The sequence below is a fragment of the Cinclus cinclus genome, chromosome 4 (assembly GCF_963662255.1).
Source record: "Cinclus cinclus chromosome 4, bCinCin1.1, whole genome shotgun sequence".
NCBI lineage: Eukaryota > Metazoa > Chordata > Aves > Passeriformes > Cinclidae > Cinclus > Cinclus cinclus.
Genome location: NC_085049.1, coordinates 25,330,856 through 25,352,607, shown reverse-complemented (window position 1 = coordinate 25,352,607; position 21,752 = coordinate 25,330,856). Strand labels below are relative to the sequence as shown.

Sequence of the window (21,752 nt, the reverse complement as noted above, 5' to 3'; positions counted from 1 at the left end):
TTCCTCCCTTTAAGAACAAGGAATTCACACCAAAAAATCAATATCCAAATGTCATGCACAAAATCTGTGGGAGCTGTTGAATACAGAAGTTTTGTGAAGCATTCACTTGCACAGGACAGCCCCACATTTTGTGACAGCCAGCAGAAGATAAGAGCCGCTTGATAGGAAAAATATGATTTAAAAAATCAGCATGCCATTAAAACAAATATAAATACACATCATATTACATGAGTGAAGTGTGTTTCCTTTAGTGTACGTGCCATTTTTATTAATTCATACACTAAGTGCTAAGGTGTTTTCTAATGCCATTAGGTGGTGCTTTCAGTAAGTAATGGAATAAATAGTTCTTGCACGGTTCTCTTCTGCAGTGTTTTCTCATTTTTTTAAGTAAAAGGAAATTGAAGCAAAACACCACAGGTGCCTCCTCCTTCTGAAGCCCAGTGCCCTGGCACAAAGCCGTGTATCACGTTTCCGAGGCACTCTGGCTCCCCTCAGGCGTGATAAACTGCACTTTGGGCACAATGAGTGAGGAGTTGGTTCTCCGCATGGAGTTGCTCCTCCGAATGGAGTTGTTTCTCCTCATGGAGTTGCGCTTCCTCAGGGAGTTTTGGTGGGACAACTCGCTCTTCTGCAGGGTCTGGATGAGGATGGAGGGCTTCTCATCAAGCTCCCGGGCGCTGCAGCGCGGCGCAGCCACTTTGACGGTGTTGCCAAACTTGGAGTAGTCAACAGCGTACACGCCCTCCTCCTCAGTGACAATGGGCACGAAGCGGTGACCCCACAGGATCTCCTCTGCCACGTAGGAGGTTCTCGCCTGTGTCGTGATGCCAGTGGTTTCTACGACCCCTTCCAGTATCACGATGAGCTCCAGGTCCTGGAGTGCCAGGTCGGAAGCAGAGATATCATAAAGAGGACTCCGCTTGTCTATGACATGACAAATGATCAAGGGAGCCACCAGGAAAATGTTGTTGCTTTCAATGGGGTTATCCACGGGGATATCCACTTGGTGAATGGGTATGACTTCTCCTTCAGGGGTCGTAGTCTTCCTCACAACCTGGATTCTCACTGAGGCGCTGATGATCATGCTCTTCCTCAGGTCCCCTACCCGGAACATGAAGCAGAGCTTGCCGTTGCGGACAGCGATGACCGCCTGCCGGCTGAAGATCAGTGTCTCGGCCCGCCGGTGAGCCTGCGCAGTCTTCATGAATATGCAGCCCAGCATGACAGCATTGATGATCAGCCCCACAATGTTCTGCAGGATCAGGACCGTGATGGCCAGGGGACACTCCTCAGTCATCATCCTGCCCCCAAAGCCAATGGTCACCTGCACTTCGATGGAGAAGAGGAACGCGGAGGTGAAAGACCTGGAGGGGAAGATTGCACCCAGTTAACTCTCAAGTCATGAAGCACAGACTGAGAAGCTGTTAACATGTACTACCAGAAACAAACTTAAGGACCTGTTTGTATGGCTCTAGTACACATAAGCCTTCTGTTAACACCAGCCAAAGCACTGCATGCTTGGTGGTTGAGATTTGCATGGCTGGTGCAGTTTCTAATGGTGGCAGGGAAGACTGCAGTGCCTGAGCTCCTCAAAGACCATCTGGGTGACCCTGAGCAGCTCAGGGAATCTCTGTCCAGGAGCACAGGCCACCCACTAGCTGAGTGAACAGCTCTGGAACATCTGGGCTTTCCACCTTCTCCATGACATGAATCCCTTGGTGGAGAGAAGGTAGTTTTGGCAAGCATGGGCAATCAGCTGGCACACAGATCCTTCCACCAGCCTGTGCAGGGAAAGGAAACAGAGAAAACTGCAGCACTTCACTCATGCTACCTGAATTGTGACCCAGAATTTCCTGATGGGGGAAAAGGGATTTTCCCACATTTGTGATGCTTCCCAAACCCTTGCTCACCTTGTGACTGAGCAGGATGAAGCTATAGAGAGGCCAGTGGCCCCCATGGTATCCCCCTGCACACCCTGGAAGCAGGATAGTGCTGTGACCCAGGGCTTGGGTTCAGCTCACTGCCAGAGCAAGACCAGGTGGAAACTTTCAGCACAGAAGTGGAATGTAGAAGTGTGGGTTAAGTTAAATACACTAGAATGCTATGGTGCTGGACATCACAAAATGCTGCCCACAATCTTCCCAAAATACATTATTTATAGCAGCCACAAAATCATATCCCCTGTATATATCAGGGTCCTTAACTTCCTTTTGTATTTATTTATTTATTCCTTTATTCCTTCTAGATATATCCTTCCAGTGCAATCCAATAAATCCAAAGCATTCTAGTGCTTACAGAGCTATACCAGTGGAAAATATATCCTGCCCATGAAGATGGGTCTAAATCATTCATTTGGTTTGCTCTGCTTTTCAATTAATCTGCTTTAAATATTATTTTTTCTTTTTTATCCATATTTTCACTGGGGTATGGAGGACATAATTAAATAGCATAAGCTGCATCAAGGATAATTCTCTGTACAATGAGAAAGTCCATTTTTCAGAAAACCAACCAGTCTCTGTACAGGTATCTTTGAAATAACTTTATCTTTTTTTTCTTTTCTATTTTTCTTAGTCATTAACAAATTCCTTTGTATTGAGGGGGCTTATTTTGTATTTCACTCTGAAAAAATCAGGGACAAAGGAGTTAACTAATAGAATTCATGGAATGATTTCTTATAATAATGAATATTCAGTTAGATGCAGAATGAAGCTTCTGGATTTGAATTCAGTCAGCTTAATTCAGCTTAAAACTCTGTCCAGTAAGTAGTCTGACTTCCCTTAGCAATACCCTTTCTTTGTTCGAAAATAAAAAAAGCAATCTACCTTTTTAACAGTGTAAGTAAGTGAAAGAGCAAGTTTAGAAATCATTTTAACCATGTGAAATAAGAGAAAGTGCAAACCACACCATTCCTTCCCCTCAAAGCTGTGTAGAAGCTTTCCTTTTTGGATAATGTTTGTTTTCTGTAGCAAAGAGATGTGAGGCTTAGAACTTTCTGCAGTACTTTGTAGAATGAAAGGGCTGTGCAAGCTCTAGGCACTGGTTAAAATTTCCAAACCCAGGTTTTCCCATAAATATGTAATGGCACCTACCCAAGAAAGTGCTCCTGAAATATCTGTGGGCCCAAACCTCAGGGGAATAGGTTAAAAATTATTTGTCACGATTTTGGCATTGCAATACTAAATGTATTTTTCACCCCAAAACTTGCCATTCTTAAAGATGTCAGCAACCACATTGTTACTTCATGACTTTGACCAAAGTGGTAGCCAGATTTCCCTAGGAAAGGAAAAGATTCCCCATGGCTTGGACATGGGTGCTGGAGCAGCTGTTGCCTGGACACCCCATGAGGGAGGGGTGTGTGTTCTTCAGCATGGGCTAAATCTGAAATTATATTGATTCATTCACTGTGCTTCCTAGCAGACATCCTGGAAGAGCCACAGGCAGCTATGGAAGGGAACAGGGGCAGAGTCCTGGCTGTGGATGTGGCTGGTCCCAGTGGCATGAAGCCCTTGGCTCCCAGCTCAGGATCTGCAGGGTGACACAGCAGCCACGCCGAGGGAGCCACCAGCCACACATGGGGATGTCCCCTCAGCTGACCCTGGAGAGCTGCAGGGTTGTAGCTGTTCACTGATTCCAGTTGGACATCCCACATATCCCAGAAATGCTGGGGGTAATGCTCCTGCGGGTGCAAGCTGGTTCATGACATCTCATTTCGGAGGAAACTGCCTGTGGCCAGACATCAGAAAAGAAATAAGACAGCAACCCCTGCTCCAATTCCCCCCAGTCTAGTGAAACCTAGCTTGGAAAAATCCCCACTTCTTTTTCCTTGGAAAATCCCCATTTAGAAAAAGAAGTGTCAAAACAAAAGGAGAATTAAATCTCTGCTACCACCTGAGTCAGATACAAAATCCTTTCAGATTTGGTGAGGTACCTCAAGACTTTGTGGGAGAAGGGAGAAAAGGGAAATGGATTTGCTGATTTCTCAGAGCACCCTGCAGCCCCCAGACCCTCAAAGCACTGCAATGTGTAAATGCAGGTGATCTGGGGCAGCCTGGTGTTACAGAACCAGGACTTTTCTACCTAAAAACCTAGTGCTAAAAAAGCAGATTTAACTGATGAGATCCTGAAGTGATCTTATGGCTTACCCTACCTGCAATTCACACTCTTCTCTTCCATGTATGTTTGTGTCAGCTTATCAGTGCCCTGACAACTGTCATGGCTTTGGGGACAGAGTACAGTAGTTCAATAGGTGACATTTAATCCAGTCATCCCTTAAGCTTTCACTGTCTGACACAAATGCAGTGTGGAAAGTGTTCCTCTGTCCAACTGCTGGCCTATGGCTTCACCAACGTATTTTGAAGCCCCGCATATTTAACACTCCCATGAGAGTCACCTTGAAACTCTTAGTAGTGTCCTAACAGACATATTTCTTGGCACCTCTGACTGGTGCCCTGCCTGACACCCAGAGCTGGTTCCCTGCCTCTTGGGCACTGCTCTGGAGGGAGCACCTGTGGCCAACATGGCACTGGGGATGCTCCCGCTGCCGTAGACAACGTTACAATACATATAACATACCCACTCTTGCAGCAGGCTCTTATCTCGACAGGCAATCGAGTTACCCACAGAGTGTGGAGACACATGAAAAGCAGCAGGTCTCCCTCTCTTTCAGATCCTGTAAGGAATCAAAGACATCTACAGTACAGTATTTTCCAAGCCCAGGAGGCTTGCTGAGTTTATGCAGTCTAGAGGAAAACACTGCACTTTTCAGCTGTCTCAACCAAACCCAATGGTTCATGTAAACCAAAAGCTGCATTTCAGACAACACCAGGACAGCAGACAGCTCCATCCCCCCCCTTCCTTCATCCCACCAAACTCTACTTTACCTGACACATGTCACACACGGTGTCCACTTTGTGCTGTTTGAAGGGTTTTCTGTGCTTGGGTCCATGTCACCATGGGCAAAGGCCACCAGCCACCACATCATGGCAAAGAGCAGCCAGCTGCACAGGAAGGACATGGTAAAGATGACCAACGTATGACGCCACTTCAGGTCCACCAGGGTGGTGAAGATGTCTTGCAAGAATCGCCCCTGCTCACGAATGTTCTTGTGGGCCAGGTTGCAGGCGCCATTCTTGGCAATGAAGCGGGCTTTGCGCGGGCGGTCGCGGATGCGCGGCTTGCGCAGGTTCTCAGCAGCGATTCGCGCCAGCACATACTCTTCAGGGATGATACTCTTGCGAGCCAACATCTTCCTGCCACCATAGTCCACTCAGCGAGATGCAAAATGGGGGGTGGTCCCTCTAGCAAGTCTCTTCAGGGCTCGCTTTACCTGCAAAATAGATAGAACCTGGTCAGAGTTGTCACCTGTGCAATAAGACCTGATTAGGTTCCCCCTGCCAAACCCCACTACATTAAATGCTGGTTCTACAGTGCCCTCCCTCTCTCAGACCATCATTTTTACATGAACATTCGGTATCAGCTCAGAGCAGAAATGAAAGATGGCATTTGGAGACTCCTTGCAGGAAGGGAAGCTGCACAGCAGTCGTACAAAGTCGGTGTAAAGTACCGTGACAGACACCAGCTCGGTTCCTCAGGCTGTTTCTCCGGGAGACAACAGTGCTCAGATGGGGACCGGAACACGAAGCACTAAGTTATTCGCATCCTTCAGGACCTGGAGAATCAGACGTCTGTGGTTTGAGCCGAAGTCAATCTGCGGAGACAGCGCGGAGACTCCCTCCTTACGGCTGCAGCCCCGCAGTGCATCCAGCAGTCCGCCGGAAGCCCCTGCCCCGTCCCCCGAGAGCATCACAAGAAGGAGCTGAGCTGGAGGTACGGCAGGCAGGGAACGGGACTCCTCGGAGCAGGCGGTCGCATTTTCCCTCGCAGTTCTCCTTCCCTTCCGGGATCAGGCGGGGAAACCTTCCCTTTATTCACAAACTTTGTCCCCAAACGGGTGACAGAAGAAACCCACGGAAAGCCCGGCTCCCCGGCGGCTGGCCCGTCCCACCGGGGGAGGGCAGGGCTGCCTGACCCCCCGGCGCCTCGTAGGGTCCCCCCAGCCCCCGGCTCCGCCGCCACTCACCGCAGAACAGGGCGGGACGCGGCCGGACCGGGCGGAGCGGGGCGGGCGGAGCGGAGCGGGGCCCCGGGAGGAGCGGAGCGGCGGCTCGGGGGGATGCGCGGAGAGGCCGGGGCGGGGCTCGGGCTGGGGATGCGGAGTTCGGGACGCGGGGCCGGGGCGGGGAGCGGCGGTCGGGATGCGGAGCATGGGCGCAGACGCTCCCTGCGCTGCGCGGTGCCCGCGGACAGTGGGTTGAGGGGGTTTTAGGCAGGTTCCAGCCCATTTAACAGCGGGGCAACCACTGCTGGTCTGTGCCATTTCGCTAGTTACACAAAGCTGCGCTCCTGCCTGCTTCCCCTGGCAAGCCAAGAGTTTGTGGCTTATCTTCCCTCGAATATGGCTGAGACAAAGGAAGTGAGGCTTGTGCGTTAAGTGTTTGGGGGATCAAAGCCAGACTCTCATGACTTTTGCAGCTTTGGACAAACTTAATTACCTATCTCTGCAAGAAAGGAAGGAAAGACATTTCACGGGTCACAGATCTTGCTGAGCACAATCTGGCCCGTTGTAATGTTCAGCTGGGCAATGGGCACTGGTAGATGGGGATTTGTATTTGGGATAGGTGTAGGAGGAATTATGTACAATGACAACCTCTCCCCCACCTCCCCAGTGAAATCCCTGAAGTTCTTTCTCTTTCCGACTGGCTGAGGTTAACAATTTTGGCTCTTGTGTTCAACAGAAACTTGCATTCTTGGAAATTGCAGGGTGGATTTTTTTTGTTTTGTTTTGGTTTTTTTTTGGGGGGGGGGGGGGGGGAATGTTTCTTGTTTTTTTCCTGAAGTCTTAGGGTTTGTATTGGGAAGAATAAACAGTACATCAACTGTATGAAAATACCTAAATTTAGATTTTTATGAAGCAAAATGCAGAGATTGTGTCAAATTGACTCCTTTCTATCCAAGGAGTGTGTGTGTGGTAGAGAGGTTTCAAACTTTCAAACTTTTCTGTGTATCACTCAAGTGAATCACCTGTGGGGTATAAAATTCCTACAGAACAAAATACCTCACTCCACTCTGTAAAGTAGGGAAAAGCTTGACAGGCATTCTGCAATCAGGAAGGGTTTAAGCATATTCAGGCTTGGAAAAACTGAGAAGGCACATTTGACAGACAGTGTAATCCTCAGCTTGAAGACATCCACCCTGTTGAACACATGCACCTGGTTAACTTTAAATAGATGAGTGATTCCTGGAAACTTCTCCAGCACTGGCCACATACCCAGTAGCCAGAGGAGAGACAGACACAAAGCCCCAGTCATATTAGGCAATTAGCTAAATATTTATGCACAAAATTAACTTTAGACAGATGGGAAGGTGAAAAATCAGGGTCTCAGCCAAATACCTTCAGATTCTAACCAGACTCTAAGTGCAAACACATAAAGTCACTTGGGTGGGTATCTGCAGCATCAGCATTGTTGGTGTGTTCATGGGCTGGGCTTGGGAAAACTTGGGAAATCCTACAAATGGGGTGGCAGAGACAGCTCTAGAGGGGCTGACTCATTTGTTTCATGCAGCCTCCAAAAGCACACCTCACTTGGATGTAACTATTGGAAATAACTGGTTTAATACACATAGGAAAAAACACCTGTTCCCTTTCCATTTCCCTCTTTCCCTTTTCCTTATTCTCTTCCTTTGCCTTTGTCCCATTTAGCTCCTGTGAAGTATTTGTTCTCTTCTAGGGCTAGAAACAAGATTGGTTTTCCCCAGTAGGGCTGCTAGGTGCAACTCAAAAGATAACTGGGAACTGCATGGAACACTTCCCACCCCTCACTTCTTCATGAGATCCTTGAATTGTATGACTTTGCTTCTGACACAAATTATCTCATGCTACATGCCCAATTGCACACTTTCCTCTGAAATTCTTGAAATCCCCAGCTTTATAATCAGGGTCACAGAAATGTTGCTTTACTTACTTGCCACCTCAGAGCACAACCCACGTGTGTGGCTGTTTTCAGCCTCATCCCCTTCTCACTCAGCCCCTCAAGCCCTTGCTATGCTCCCCTCCTCATCTCTGCTGGTAGTGAGTGCAACTGTGTGACACACAGTTGTGGACTAGCAGCTAGTTTAGAAAAATGGATCAAACCCATCTCTGAGGGCAGGGGGAGCAAGGAGCAACATTCCTTGAGCTACTCAAGTGGAACAGAAATTGCTGTCAGCACTGGCACTGTCAGGAGTCTCCTGGGAGCTCTCAGGCCCACGTGTTCCCCACTAACTTGCTGGAGATTTCCTCCCCCTTAACTGGGCACCCTGCAGAGGCTGGAATTCGTGTAGCTGGGATAGGAAGGGATCCATCAAACACACACAAGTAGTCTTGACACAGCCCCACTGTGGTTGAACAAGTTATTGGTCCTTTCACCCACCATCATATATTTAGAGAAAAGTGCTCATAAAATCCCATCTTTTCCTCGCTGCCTGTTCAATACTGGAAGAATTTCTTCCTCCTCGCTTCTACTGGAGATGAGTTTTGAGGAAGTCTGCTGGGCCATGACTGCAGGGATGTGAGGATCAGTTGCTCCAGACATAATTCTGAGCGCAGCATCCATTTCCCCAAGTTTCAGTGTATGAATATGCTCTGGAGAGTGACAGCTACTAAAACCCTTTCCCTCTGACCTTTTAAATATTTGCTTGGTTGCCACATGCACACTTGAGTCTGAGATTTAAGTAATAGCTGGAAAAATCTCCTAAAACATCTCCTAACCCATTTGGTAAGGAACAGAGTGTCTGAGTGTTGTGAACACAGCCTTTTCAGGAAAAAAAATGATCAGAATTGATGGCAGTTTTAGGTCCAGTTTTCTTATGGCCCTTCATGTGTCTTCTTGCTGTTTCATTCCCCTCCACCCACAAGCATTACTGATATTATGGTAAATATCACTTTACAATTATGCCTATCTAAAAAACAGGATTAAATAATGCACTTAGACATGAATCTGAAATTTCCACATTATAGCTGTGTCCAGCCCTTTCAGAAAATCCTGCTTCGTAATAAGTTTTGTTTGAAATTCTAATCTTAGCTTACAGATAGGATGACTTTGCAGGCGTCCAGAGATGTCATGCACTTAGAGCAAGGCTTCCACAGACACACAAAGCTGATAAGCCATATTCGGATAGCGTGGGTGAACTCTTCCCTACATGAGCTGGCAGGACATCCATCAAACATGAAAGAGCAGAAACTGCAAACTAAGGGCATCTGTTACCCTGAAACAGCTCCTTCCCCCCGCCCCGGTTTCATGCAAGAGCAAGCAGCAGGACAAAAATAGTTTTTATCATCAGAATACATGTAACTAGTACCCCTCGTCCAATGTAAGTTGCATAGTGAAATTTGTTCATTACATGCCTTTTCCTGGAGTTTATCCTAAGGCTCTGGGAAAAGCAAGCCCAGGTTGGGGTTGTTTCCTTGCTTCCCAATGCCATAATTTATGGGAAGGCTGTAAATCAGTTTCTAGGTAGGTTGAACATGGTTACAGTGAGGCTCTAGCTGTCTTCCTAGAGCGTGGTGTCCCTTAGGTGCTTCCCCTCTTTAGCTCACTGGCTTTTCCAGGGTTAAATTAAGATTGTGCCAGTGACAGAAGGGAGATGCCATGTCTCACCTTCAGATCTCATCACACAACATCTGGAAACTCCAAGCCCTCAAATCTCAGATGCTTCAGTAGGACCTGAAGAAGTAGCTGGCCCCAAATCTGAATGATTCAGCCATGAAAATCTGCAGAGATTCTTACTCTACCGCCTTCTTGCCTCTGATGGAGAAGTCTAATGGTCATATTGCTGAGAGAGTAAGGGCCTAATGTGACTAGTAGAATAAAACCACATATAGCCATTAAATATGGAAGAATATGCTGCCTTGGGGCATCTGTAGCTGTGATCCTAAAGGGAGGTGTTTCTGGACCATGTCATTTACACGAAGCTGCATTAGTTCCTTAGTTACATGGTTAAATATTTTACTGCACGCTGAAGTTATATTTATGGATATAGCCCGAAAATCCTGAAATAAATTAAAGGGAGAGTTAAGAAATGTCATGGGAATAGTTATGAGGAACTCTTCTGGGCAGTCCTAGCTGTGACTAGTCATTACTTACTTATACCTTTAATCCAAAGGTTGTATAACCATGTAATGTATTTATGTATAAAGCAGACTAATATACATACATGGGAATGAATTGCAGTGGCCACTGAAATGTGCAGTGTGCTGTCATGAGCTGGATGCTGCATTATTATATAGCAGCTCATGGGATGAAAATCCCCATGTTCCATGAAAATGGAAGGAGGTATCTTGTGTTTTATGAGTGACAATTACACCTAATAGAAACCAATTAAAAAGATATTTTAAATAACTGCTTGTTTATAGTGTTGAGAATGTGGTTTATTATAGTAGAGAAATGAGCAGCCCCTGCCAGGAATGTCTGTTCTGTTTGCATGGGAAGTATCTAGCAGCAGACAAATGCTATCAATAGTGAATAATGAATAGTAACTGTAGTAAATAGATTTTCTAAAAATCTCTTTTCTCTTGACAGATTACACTTGGAAGCTCCTTGGCTTCATTCAAGCCAATACTTTAAGCTGTCCTGCCAAAACAAAAAAGCATCAGCAAGTTGCTAATTTGTACAAGTCAGCGAACTTCTGTCTCATTACAATTTTTTCATCATTTGAATACCTGATAGTTTTTCCCCACAGTGCTGCACAGAGGTCAATTCTAGTGGAGAAAAAACAGAGCAGTAAAAAATCAATGTGGAAATGATTGGGATGTTTGCATGGCAACAAATAATTTGATTTACAGTTTTGTTTTCAGACCTTTCTTAATAGTCTCTTAGTTTTGCCTCTGAAAAAATTTATTTTCCAAGGAGTTCTTCACATGCCACCATGGAATTCATATCAGAGAATTTACATAACATATTTCAATTTTAAATAAGGCTTTTAAAAGATGATACTTGAGGATGCAAATATGCCGAGTTAATTTTTGCTTTTAATCACATTTAGTGATTTAAAAAAAAAAATCACATTTAGTGGGAGAATCATTGCTCCAGAAAGGTTTTCACAAGTGGCACTGTGGTTTCATTGGATATTTTAGCAGTATCACTCTGGGGACATGGGATTATAGTGCTTCCAAGGGGAATGCACTCCAACTTCTGATACTAAATAATGGAAACATGATAATGAAAACATGGCCCCTGTCCACAGCTTTTTTTATAAAGGTGGCTGTTGACTCAACTGCATTATATCTCCATATATTTTTTTTTATAAAATACCTATGAGCATTTGTGTAAAATGCTCATGTAAGGTTTCCTTCAGCTTTTTATGATGCATTAACAAAATTGCCTGTGAATGTATTGACATCTTTACACAATAAAGCACAACAATCCATTGCTTTGGGAAACAAAAAGAACACAATCAATTACATGAAACAACTTACTGTACAAGGAGTGTTTACTACTTGAACATATTTGAAATTGTATTTCTATTTTAAGAAAACACAATTCAATATTATTGCTTTTTGCAGAGGTTTTAAATATAATGAGATGCAAACTTCTTTGGGCTACATGCCTGTTGGTACTCACTGAGTTCCAAGGAGGCGTATGAATTTATAGCAGAGATGTACTGCTATAACAACCTAAAAGAGGCTTGTCCAAGTGCTTGAGAAGCATTGGAGAATATATTCTTTCAGCTGAATGATACATTTGGGGTAAGCAGGCACACTCTTGCAAATAAAGAGCTTTTTCAGACCTGCACTGACTCTGAACCTTATAAACACTTGAAATACCTTTTCCATGTATCACTTGGCCTAACAAAGCAGAGATCTCTCCCTGCAGACTTTGCCTTGCTTATGCCCCTGGCTTAACAGAGCTACCCCAAACTGCTCAGGGGAAGTTCCAGTGTTTCCTAGCATGATTAAGTTTGGGCTCAATAAGGGTTGTATGGGATATTCCTAGTTTAGAAGAAGCAGGGATGAGCTGTTATGAGCTGTGATGAGTTTAATGAAAGACCATATACAGAAAGGGAGCAGTTTGTTCAGTGCCAGCCCTTAGACCCAGCTCAAGGACTGGGAAAGACACACAGAGGTGGTAAATGAGAGGTTAAGAAACACTGCTGTGGCTCTACAAGAAGTTGCACAGTCTATGTTCTTAGAGGGGACCTGCAGGAAATATGGGAAGGGACTCTGTGAGGGAGTGCAGTGGTAGGAGGAGGGGAAATGGCTTCAAACTGAAAGAGTGTAGGTTTAGATTGGATATCAGGAGGAAATTGTTTCCTGCTGGTGAAGCCCTGGCACAGGTTGCTCAGAGAAGCTGGGGCTGTCCCATCCATGGCAGCGTCCAAGGCCAGGCTGGATGGGACTCTGAGCAAGCTGGGATAGTAGTGGAAGGTGTCCCTGCTGTGGCAAGGGGCGGGGAGAACAAGAGGAGTTTTAAGGTATCTCCCAACCCAAACCATTCTGTGCTTCTGTGATCAGCAGCAGGAGATCTACTCTTTCTACTTTGCTGTTTCTCTCCCAGAAACAGTTAACAGAAAAATAATGTAGAGGGAATGAAAAATAATATTTAGAATCTATCACAGAGATTTCTTTCATCTGTCCATAGTTAAATTTACAAATAGCCAGTGTTCACATTTAAAGCTCCTATGCAAAAGGAAGAACTTCATAGTGCTTCTTATACCTGTAATGGCTCTCAGACAAACCTAAGAGAAAAGAGGTGCTAATAATTGGCATCTCTTAAGTATTACAAGACAGTCCCAGGCCCACGGCAACCCTTTAATGCAGTGAGAGCAAGGATCTCATTTAACTGGCTGGCAACACTTAAAATAAATCAGGATTGCATAGTCATCAAAGATACACAAATCAACAAAACTTTGTATACTTCATCTTTATACTCAGTCTGACAGCAGGGAATCCAATTATCTTTTCACCAAAGACAATTAAATTAAATCAAATCAAGAATAATTTTGGCCTTTTGGCCGTGAAATTTAGATAATATGTGCTTCTGCGGCAGGCATCTCCTTTTTAAAAATGTATTTTATTTGAATGACAAAGGTCAGCACAGGGAATTGATCCAGAAAAGAAAAAAAAATGTTTTCACAGCAGTAGACAGGGAAATCACAAAAGTACTTCCCCTCATAAAATGTTCAAGACTGAGCTCTTTTGTTTAGTTGTGTCACACATATTTATTTTCAATAATTCAGTGAAAATAAAAACTTCCAAAAATCAATTTTAAAAGATAAACCACTGTATCCTTTTTACAATGTGAGAGTAAACGTTATCCCAATTTCAAGTCCTACAACTTCTCAAAACTTACTGCATTTTTGGGTGGGAGCGGAGAGGGGCAAATGCTGTACCTTACGTTATTTTAATGACACTAAAAGTAAGCTTAAGTGCACTTAGTGGTCTTCCTAAATGTTGTAGCAGCAGGTGAATAAGAATCACCTTGAATATTACTGAAGCTGATTTCTCAAGCTTTTGAAAGCTATTTTGAAAGCCTTTGAAAATATGCCTGTGAAACTCCTTCTCGGTGTTTACTGCCCATGGATCAGGATTTAACCATGTGTGAAAGTCAGGTGCAGGCAACCTTTGCAAAACTGCCTGATGTAAATATGTGTCTAACTTCATCTACATTCTTGAGGATATAGGAATAATTTGAAAATCACACTTCCTTGAATTAGATCTGATTTAGAGGTAGGCCACAAATGTGTGAAGGAGAGTAAATGTCTCCAAATAGAACTTGAAGGACTAAAGACATATAAAACAATTAGTGATTGGCTATTTACATGCCAATGTTTTAGTGGACGTGAATAAAGGATTGGCTAATATCAAGTTTATAAATTCAGATCAATTTTAATACAAACTCTTGAGATACTTTACAAAATTCCTCTATAAGCTTTTCAAAGCATGCATAATCATAGGTTGATTTGAATCTTTAATGAAAGTTGGAAGAATGAATATGGATTTAGGAACTGACTGTAGGAATAAACCATCATTGCACTGAAAATAGTTCTGTCACAACTGAAGTGTGCTTCCTAAAGTGAAGGACAGGAAGAATGTCCTTATTCCTGATGAAATTCCTTTCCCTCATTCACTGTCCCTCTGCTACAACTTGGAGAGCAAAGTTTATGCCTTTGGAATGTAGCAGATTGCCCCAAATGTTATGGGCATGGATATTTTTTCTAAGTTTTACCTCTGGGAATAGAATGCATCTGGGGAACCTCTTGCTTCCTTGACAAACTGCATGATTTGATTGCTGTTTCCAGCATAACATATGCAATTTATAAGATCAGTGCATTCTTTTTCTCTCTTTAAACAATAATAAAGTCAATAAAAAGTCTGAGGAAAATGCCAAATTCCCAGGAAGTAAAAACTTCTCCCTCTGTGTGTGCATGTGTGTGCATGTGTGTGCGTGTGTGTGTGTGTGTGTGTGAAGTTTAACAGCTTTGAATAAAGTGACATTTTTATTGCTTCAAGGCATAAATGTATTGCAATAAGCTTTATTATTTTGGAAGATGGAAGTGTGAAGAAAGAAGCTCTAAAAAACAAAACAAAACAAAAAAGGTAAAAGCAACATTACACTGAGTAGAAAATATTTGCATTTCATCTGTTCAAAAAGAAGCTGTTAAAACGTATTGTGTGGCTGTTCACATGTCAGCCCGGACAAAGGAAGCGAAAATGCCATCTTCCTGGGAAAGCAGATTCTCAGGAGTGTCGTACTCCAGGATGTTCCCTCGCTTCATGACGATGACCAGGTCTGCAGTGAGGATGGTGTGAACCCGGTGCTGCCACGAAGGAAATCAAACATTGATAATTCTCACCAGTGGGCCTCATGCAATGCAAACCCCACTGGGGAAAGGCTGTCCTTGTTTGTAGCGATATTTGGAATAGATCCTTGTAATTTAACCTGAAGAGATCTTCAGTAACTTTACAGCCTCTGCCACCAAGCATGAAAATACTTAAGCATCAACTTCACTTTTTGCCATTATGGACAGCACAGCTGTTGGAATAAATCCCATGGCCCCACTGAAACACATCTACCACTGTGGGAAATATGGATGAGAAGCATCCTGCACTGCCAGGTAGCTTAGCATCCTGCTCTGCTCCTTGTTCTCTGCACCCCAGCAGTCTGCTCTCCATCTATCTCAGGGCTGTTGCCTTCTATAAATCCCTCTGAGATCTAATTTGAGTTTTCTCCAGGCAACAGTTTAATCACATAGGCTACAGATTTGAAACCAGTTTGAGTTTAATTTCAAGGCTATATGAATACAGCCAGTCAGGTATAGATGGGATGGACTCTTAAAAGTGTGATGCTTCGCTACAGAGGCTGAAAGTCAGAGATCATTCATGGGTTGGATTCCTTTCACATGGTAGTTTCAATGTCAGCTGCATATCTAAGATTTAGTTACAATCAGCTTAAATAGCCGTGAAATTAAACAAACCCAGGATCCACACAAGAAACACCTTCTTGCACTGTCCTCTCAGAAGCTGTGCAGTAGAAAGGAAGGAGAGTGAAAGGAAACTAAAGACACAAAAATAACTACCAAAGAGCCAGAAGTTCTGTGAACAGTGTGGACTGAGAGAGTCTACTTGTGAGTCTTCACCAAAGTGGTGAACAGGCCGTCCTCTTTGAGGAGTAAGTTTGAGGCAGTATCACATTCAACTAGAAAGCCCTCAGAAAGGACTAGGACAATATTGGCATCCAAGATGTGAGACACGCGATGCTGGAAAAAAGAACAGAAAAACAGGTGGGTGAAGGAAGGATCAGCTGTGAATGAGGAGAAGAAGGAATGAAGCCAGCTCCATGAGGAAAGCTAAATATTAATGAGTGCTCAATGTGTGTTTCACTTGGGACACTGACTTTGGAAAGGCAAAGACAAAGAAAAGTGAGATTCCAGACAGAAGGACAGTACAGCATGGAACTGAAGGACAACAATCTCACCACTAGAATCTTCAGCATTTACACAGCCAAGAACCTTGGAGCACATTGTAAATGAGCTGGGTTTAGTGGCTTTCCTGACACAAACTACTCACTGACAGGCTTGAAAACAGATTCCAGGAGGCTTGACTGTAATCTCTAACCACAGGACTGGATCCCAGACAAGGCAAATGGAACAGCTGTTGAAACATGTACTTATCTCGTGGAGAAAACCTCTGTTTGTTGACTAATGCTGCTGTCACAGGTGGGAATATTCTTAATGGTATCCACCACATGTCTGTGCATGTGTATGTACGATCATGCATGGATATATGGAACTTTTGGGCACTGGAAGTGGCAGGAAAATGGGAAAGGACATCATAAACCCCTAGCTAAAAAGATACTGTTTTGGGGGTAATTCCCACTGATTCCAGTTTTTAAAACCCTTTTTGTAAACCCAGCTTTTTATTCCAAAAGAGAGAAAGATAACCTAACTTGAGAAACCATGCCAAGAATATTATGAAATCTCAATTCATAAATTTGTGCCATGTTTGTTGGCACTACACATACATAGCCTTCAGAGGCAAAATTCAAACCTAGATTTCGATGCAACTTTCAGTAATGGTTCAAACTATGCATTTGGTTTCAATTTTTTAGTGAGAATGACTTCAAATTTTGTTGGAGATGGTGCAGATGCTGAAGTTCCCTGTAAAGTCTTTGTTCAGATCCCAGTGTTTCAGTTTGATAGCAAGACAGCATTTACTGCAAATTTTCAGGTTGATAGTAAGTGTCTGACTTGTTCTGGTATAATGGGAATATTGTGGCCTCATGGTTTAAATCTATTTTGTAATGCTTTTCGTTTTACGTAGTGGTATTTAACTGGTGAAGGGCCAGGTTAATTGCCTGAGGAGTGAGGAAAAAAGATCTTTTTCTGGCTTAATACTTACCGCTATTGTTACAACGGTGCGGTCGGCAAAGGCAGTCATCACAACCTTCTGCAAGATGTTTTCCTGTTAGAGGAAAAGGCTCACTCCAGTTACTTCATCTTGTTACATCCTAATCACATATGTTCAAGCATATTCCACACTATCTTTCCCAGCAGGGAAATGTCACACCTGCAAAAGCAGGGTTTCTCTAAAGTGTTTCCTTTTATCCTGAGAGAAACAAAAGCACTGCCAACTTTTTCTGCTACAGAGATAGCAGATCACAGCTTTGTGGCTGACACTTAGGGAAGATGCCTTTCTCCTGGTAGATCCTTAATTAGCTAATTGCTGTACTCACTGTGGCCATGTCAATAGATGCTGTGGCTTCATCCATGATGAGGATGCTGCTCTTGCGGACAAAGGCTCGGGCCAGACAGAAGAGCTGCCTTTGCCCCACACTGAAGTTTTCCCCTCCTTCTGTGACCATGGCGTCTGTAACAAAACCAGTTTTTGTGCATATTGCATCCCTGAAATGCTGTCCCTGAGAGCTCTGCTTGTGCACTACTCCAGGGCCAAGCAAAATCCCCATAAAAGCCAGTAACCATAACCTTGACTGACCAGTGGGATGGAAGGATACCAAGAAAAATGAGCACAGCTTCTTGGGAAAGGAGAAATATATCACTAAACAAACAGTTGGCACAAATTGTTAGGAAATCTAGTAGGCTGCAGGGTAATATCTTAGTAATATGAAATATACTTGATATGGAAATAAATATGTGAGTTTCCTTCATGAAATGGATCTGAAATGGTAAGAAAAATGCTTTGTCAGTGTTTACAGCTTTGCTGGCAGTCAACTTCTGCTAAAGGAGGTAAAATTGTTCTTTTTTCTTCTTACTAATTATCCCACTATAATCATAGAATCATAGAATATCCTGAGTTGGAAGGAGCCCACAAGGAACATCAAAATCCAACTGCTGGCCCTGCACAGGAGAGGCCCAAGAATCTCACCACAATGCTGAGGTGTTACAGGATTTTTCCACAGTGCATGGGAAACCAGACTATTCTTCAGCTTTTAAATAAGAATATTCTCTCTAGTATGAAGAGAGACTCTTCATTATGTGCCTGTCACTCCTACATGATGATTCAGAGTGTCAGATGGGATGGATCTGTTTATCTGTATACATGCAAGATTCCATTATTGGCCCATGATCCCAGAGATTGGTTCAGACATACCAAGACCTCCTGGCAATGACTTCACCATGTTCTTCAATTGAGCAATCTCCAGAGCTTCCCAGAGTCTGTCATCAGTGCACTTGCACTCAGGATCCAAATTAAAGCTGCAAAGAAAACCGTAACAGGAGTCTTGTTACTGCAATTACTTTGAGGTTTTCTGCAAATTAAAACCTTGGCATTTTGTGTTGCTTGGCAGGCTGTGCAGATGGATTGGACTGAGCTAGGAAGGTTCCTTGTTGTAACGGTGGAGGAGTTTTTTGTACTGCTTAATTAGTGGTTTGTTTGGGAGATTTTTTGTTTTTATTCAGAGCTAGGATTTAAAATTACACAAAATAAACAGATATTTTGTGTTTGGGCTTGGTAAGTCTTATCAAAGTACAGAAAGTTTAGCAACACTTTTTGCCACTAGCTAGAAGCGAGCAAAATGGAGATTAATCTAGCTAGCTGCAAAGTCTCATAAAGCTTTACAGTTTAATAGAGAAATAATACCTATACTATTTATACTTTTAATTTAATAATTAAATTTCCATGACCTTCCTTGCAGCACTAACTGTTCAACCAGAAACTATTATTTGAAATTATGAAGAAGAAGGAAGATGAGCACCGAAAAAGACATTATTTAAAATCTTCCATCTTGTTCCATACCTATTACTATATTATAAAAACCTTAAATTTAAAACCCTTCACTATGTGAAAGCACACACTTCTGTTTAACTACACACCCACGATTTTAACTTCGTCATTTAAATTTGGAAGCTTTCTCTAAGGCCTTAGGTCAAAAGCAGTGTTTTTCAGGGAGCTAGTGCTAGAAAGCACAGAAAACTCAAAAATCTCAGGTTTCTGGCATCCAACACCTTGCCTTTTCCGACCTCTCCTGTCCCACAACTCCCATGACAGGCAGGCTGTGCAATGCTGCCTGCCACCCCCTGATGGCATACACCTACCGGATGGAGCCACTGAACAGGATTGGGTCCTGGAGAATGATGGAGAGCCGGGAGCGGAGCGTGTGCAGAGGCAATTTGCTGATGTCTATCCCATCAATCACTATCCTCCCTGTGTCAAACAACACACAGAACACATGAGGGAACTGCACAAAGCACGTGATCCGCAGGTAGCAGGTGGAAAGGTGGAACAGCCTTTCTGGGCTGGTCTTTGGATGATGGGACACTGTGAGCTCTCTGTACTGTTACACACATGGGGAAAGTGAATGTATCTAATAACACAAGCCAGGGATGTCACAAAAGCCAGCTTATCAGTGACACTGCTACCTTTATCTTTTCCTTTTTCTTCCCCCCACGCTTCCTTAAGGGAAATTACATGTCTTCCCTTCTATGTGATTAATGATAGCACCAGAAGGATAATTTATTTTGGGTCAATTATAGACAAACAGAGCAAGAACAAGAGCAATTTATGTTGCTGTGCCTTTCTTTTTTCCCCTTGAATTCAACAGTTGCTGAAGATATTTCCTCTGAGAAGGGGCAGAATTTCTTTTTCATAATAGATGCACGTATATGGGCAGTTGGAGGTTACAGGGAAGGAATGGGCCAGGGCAGACTGAATGAGGATATGGTAAGGGCTATTCCCATCAGGTATTTCTGCAGTTTTCAGGTGGATTTCCTCACTAGGCAGCTGAACTCCTCCCTGGGATGTACCTAATATTAATTTCATCAGTTCTCTCTCCCAGCAGTGAGAACTTAACCTTGAACTGGCAGACACGGGGATATTCAGAGCTTTGTATGTGTGTCTCTTCTGTCATTGCCATTGTCATGATACTGCATTTTGTAGGTTGTTCACTGTGACTCTCTTCCAGTGGAAGATTTCATTGGCCCCCCTAGCTGGACTACTTCTATTATTGTAGCTTTATGCTTTTATTATGTGGCCAGAAGAATCAAGATTTTATCTGTAAGGTGCAAAGTCCAATTATTTTCACTCTTCCATAAATTCCAGAACAGGTTATGGGACTTCTGCTTGAGACATAAAGAAAAGAGATGAGAGGACCTAAAGGAAAAAGTAAGATTGAGAGGAGTTGGGAAACTGGGAAAGGATTGAGGGGTGATCAAGCAAGACACAGGAGAAATGAGAGGTTATTTGAACAGAGAGCAAGAGAAGGGAAACACTAAAGAGCAAAGCGAAAGTAGGGAAATAAAATGTGACTGATACAAATTTAAGGTGATAACGAAGACCTGAGGAGCAACAGGAATGAAATTTTGGCTCTAGTAAAGTTATCCAAAATCTTATTATGTAATTTTTATTAGAGTCAGGACCCCACCCAGAAGTGGATCACCACGGAGGCCAAATATGGGTACAGCTCGGAGAGGGATGCGCACAAAGAATAAACAGAGCTTGATTAGAAGAGGCTTAGACATTCCCTTTGGGAAAAGTCAGGGATACAGGACAAGCAGACAAAGAAAATATACGGAAAGAAGACTTAAGTAGAAGGAAACTTCAAGCTGGCCATAAGCATGGTTATTATTTCTTTGCAATACTTATATATCCAGGAATCATGGTCATGAATCAGAAGCTTGTGACCACAGGCATGTATAGGCACAGAACTGCAACAATAGCAAATATTAGCTGCATCAGATTCACTTATCCTCCCACATCCTACTGGGCTTTCCCTGGCAAACATTCCATGCACAATGGCTAAATTAGAAATGTAGAAATCTTTGGAAAAAATATTATTTTCTAGTGGTTTTCTATGTTCCCTCAACAGCACACATGTTTCTGTATTATAAATGCTGAAAAGCAGTTCATGCCAATTAGCTGGGACCATTCAATGCTGAAGGAGTGAAAACATAGCAACATTTTTCCAACCCTTCAGTTAGATTCTGCTGCAGTGGGAAAGCACAATAAAATAAAAAAAAAATCAAGAAAATGGACTTGTTAAGTTTTAGTTTCTACTCTCCTAATATTTTGACAGCTATAAGTTAATGCAGTTATTCTTTAGGGAAACATTTAGACACTCCAGAGAGTTACATATTTTTTGTCCCGTCTCAAAAACTGCATATTGTTTTGTCAGACCATATGCAAATTAAAAAAAAAAAAAGAAATATAATCTGTTCACAACATTTCCTGGAAAAACCATGTGCTATTCACTTTGAAGGATCACTTCTAATCAAATATTTTCTAAGCCAGAGAACCAGGCTACAAACTATCAAAAAAGGCCCCTTGCTTCTTCCTAGGAAATAAGGGGGAAGCAGATGAGGAGTGACAACATATTCCAGGGAAAACTGACCATCAAAAATATCCACCATTCTGAAGAATGCCAAGGACAGAGAGGACTTGCCGCTGCCAGTGCGACCACAGATCCCAACCTGCAAAAAATGGAGGATGTCACTTACTCACAGAGTACTCTCTTACTCACTCCTTGCTCCCTTACTTACACCTGCAGTTGTTTTGGGAAAGCTACACTGGACTGTGCTACTGGTGAGTAGAAAGGTCCCTTCCAATGGCAGGTGGCACACCAGGGAAAACACAAAACAGCACAGTGAGCACGCTCCCCTTTTCTTCCCCCCATCACAAGGACTTGTCCCAGGGCGTTTCAGCATTTGGCCTGGATGCCAATGACACTCTTTGTTAAAATGTGAGATACTCTTGTGTTTTTACAAAG

At 43.3% G+C, this 21,752-nt stretch overlaps 2 protein-coding genes across 4 annotated transcripts in view; both read right to left on the bottom strand.

Moving 5' to 3' along the window:
* Positions 1 to 463: 463 nt before the first annotated feature.
* KCNJ8 (potassium inwardly rectifying channel subfamily J member 8) lies at positions 464 to 5,245 on the bottom strand. The gene is made up of 2 exons (XM_062490935.1): positions 4,881 to 5,245; positions 464 to 1,364 (listed from the first exon to the last, which is right to left on the bottom strand). The coding sequence occupies exons 1-2, from the start codon at positions 5,243 to 5,245 to the stop codon at positions 464 to 466; spliced, it is 1,266 nt and encodes a 421-aa protein (XP_062346919.1).
* A 9,152-nt stretch (positions 5,246 to 14,397) lies between these two features.
* ABCC9 (ATP binding cassette subfamily C member 9) overlaps positions 14,398 to 21,752 on the bottom strand; it is a 60,508-nt gene continuing 53,153 nt past the window's right edge. For 2 of the 3 annotated variants that reach the window (XM_062490932.1, XM_062490934.1), the window contains 6 exons: positions 21,378 to 21,456; positions 19,087 to 19,195; positions 18,143 to 18,246; positions 17,268 to 17,401; positions 16,934 to 16,996; positions 14,398 to 14,853 (listed from right to left, as the gene is read on the bottom strand). In XM_062490932.1, the coding sequence (XP_062346916.1) occupies positions 14,716 to 14,853; positions 16,934 to 16,996; positions 17,268 to 17,401; positions 18,143 to 18,246; positions 19,087 to 19,195; positions 21,378 to 21,456 (627 nt within the window). In that variant the 3' untranslated portion in view covers positions 14,398 to 14,715. Of the gene's footprint in view, positions 14,854 to 15,654; positions 15,793 to 16,933; positions 16,997 to 17,267; positions 17,402 to 18,142; positions 18,247 to 19,086; positions 19,196 to 21,377; positions 21,457 to 21,752 lie in introns of those variants that run through there. The other variant, XM_062490933.1, reaches the window with a different exon arrangement.

Excerpts from the sequence above, each read along its gene's own strand:
- KCNJ8 (XM_062490935.1), bottom strand. The coding sequence starts at position 5,245 with ATGTTGGCTCGCAAGAGTATCATCCCTGAAGAGTATGTGCTGGCGCGA. Across the intron at positions 1,365-4,880 it reads CCGTGTGTGACATGTGTCAG|GTCTTTCACCTCCGCGTTCC; the intron begins GTAAAGTAGAGT and ends CTTCCCCTCCAG.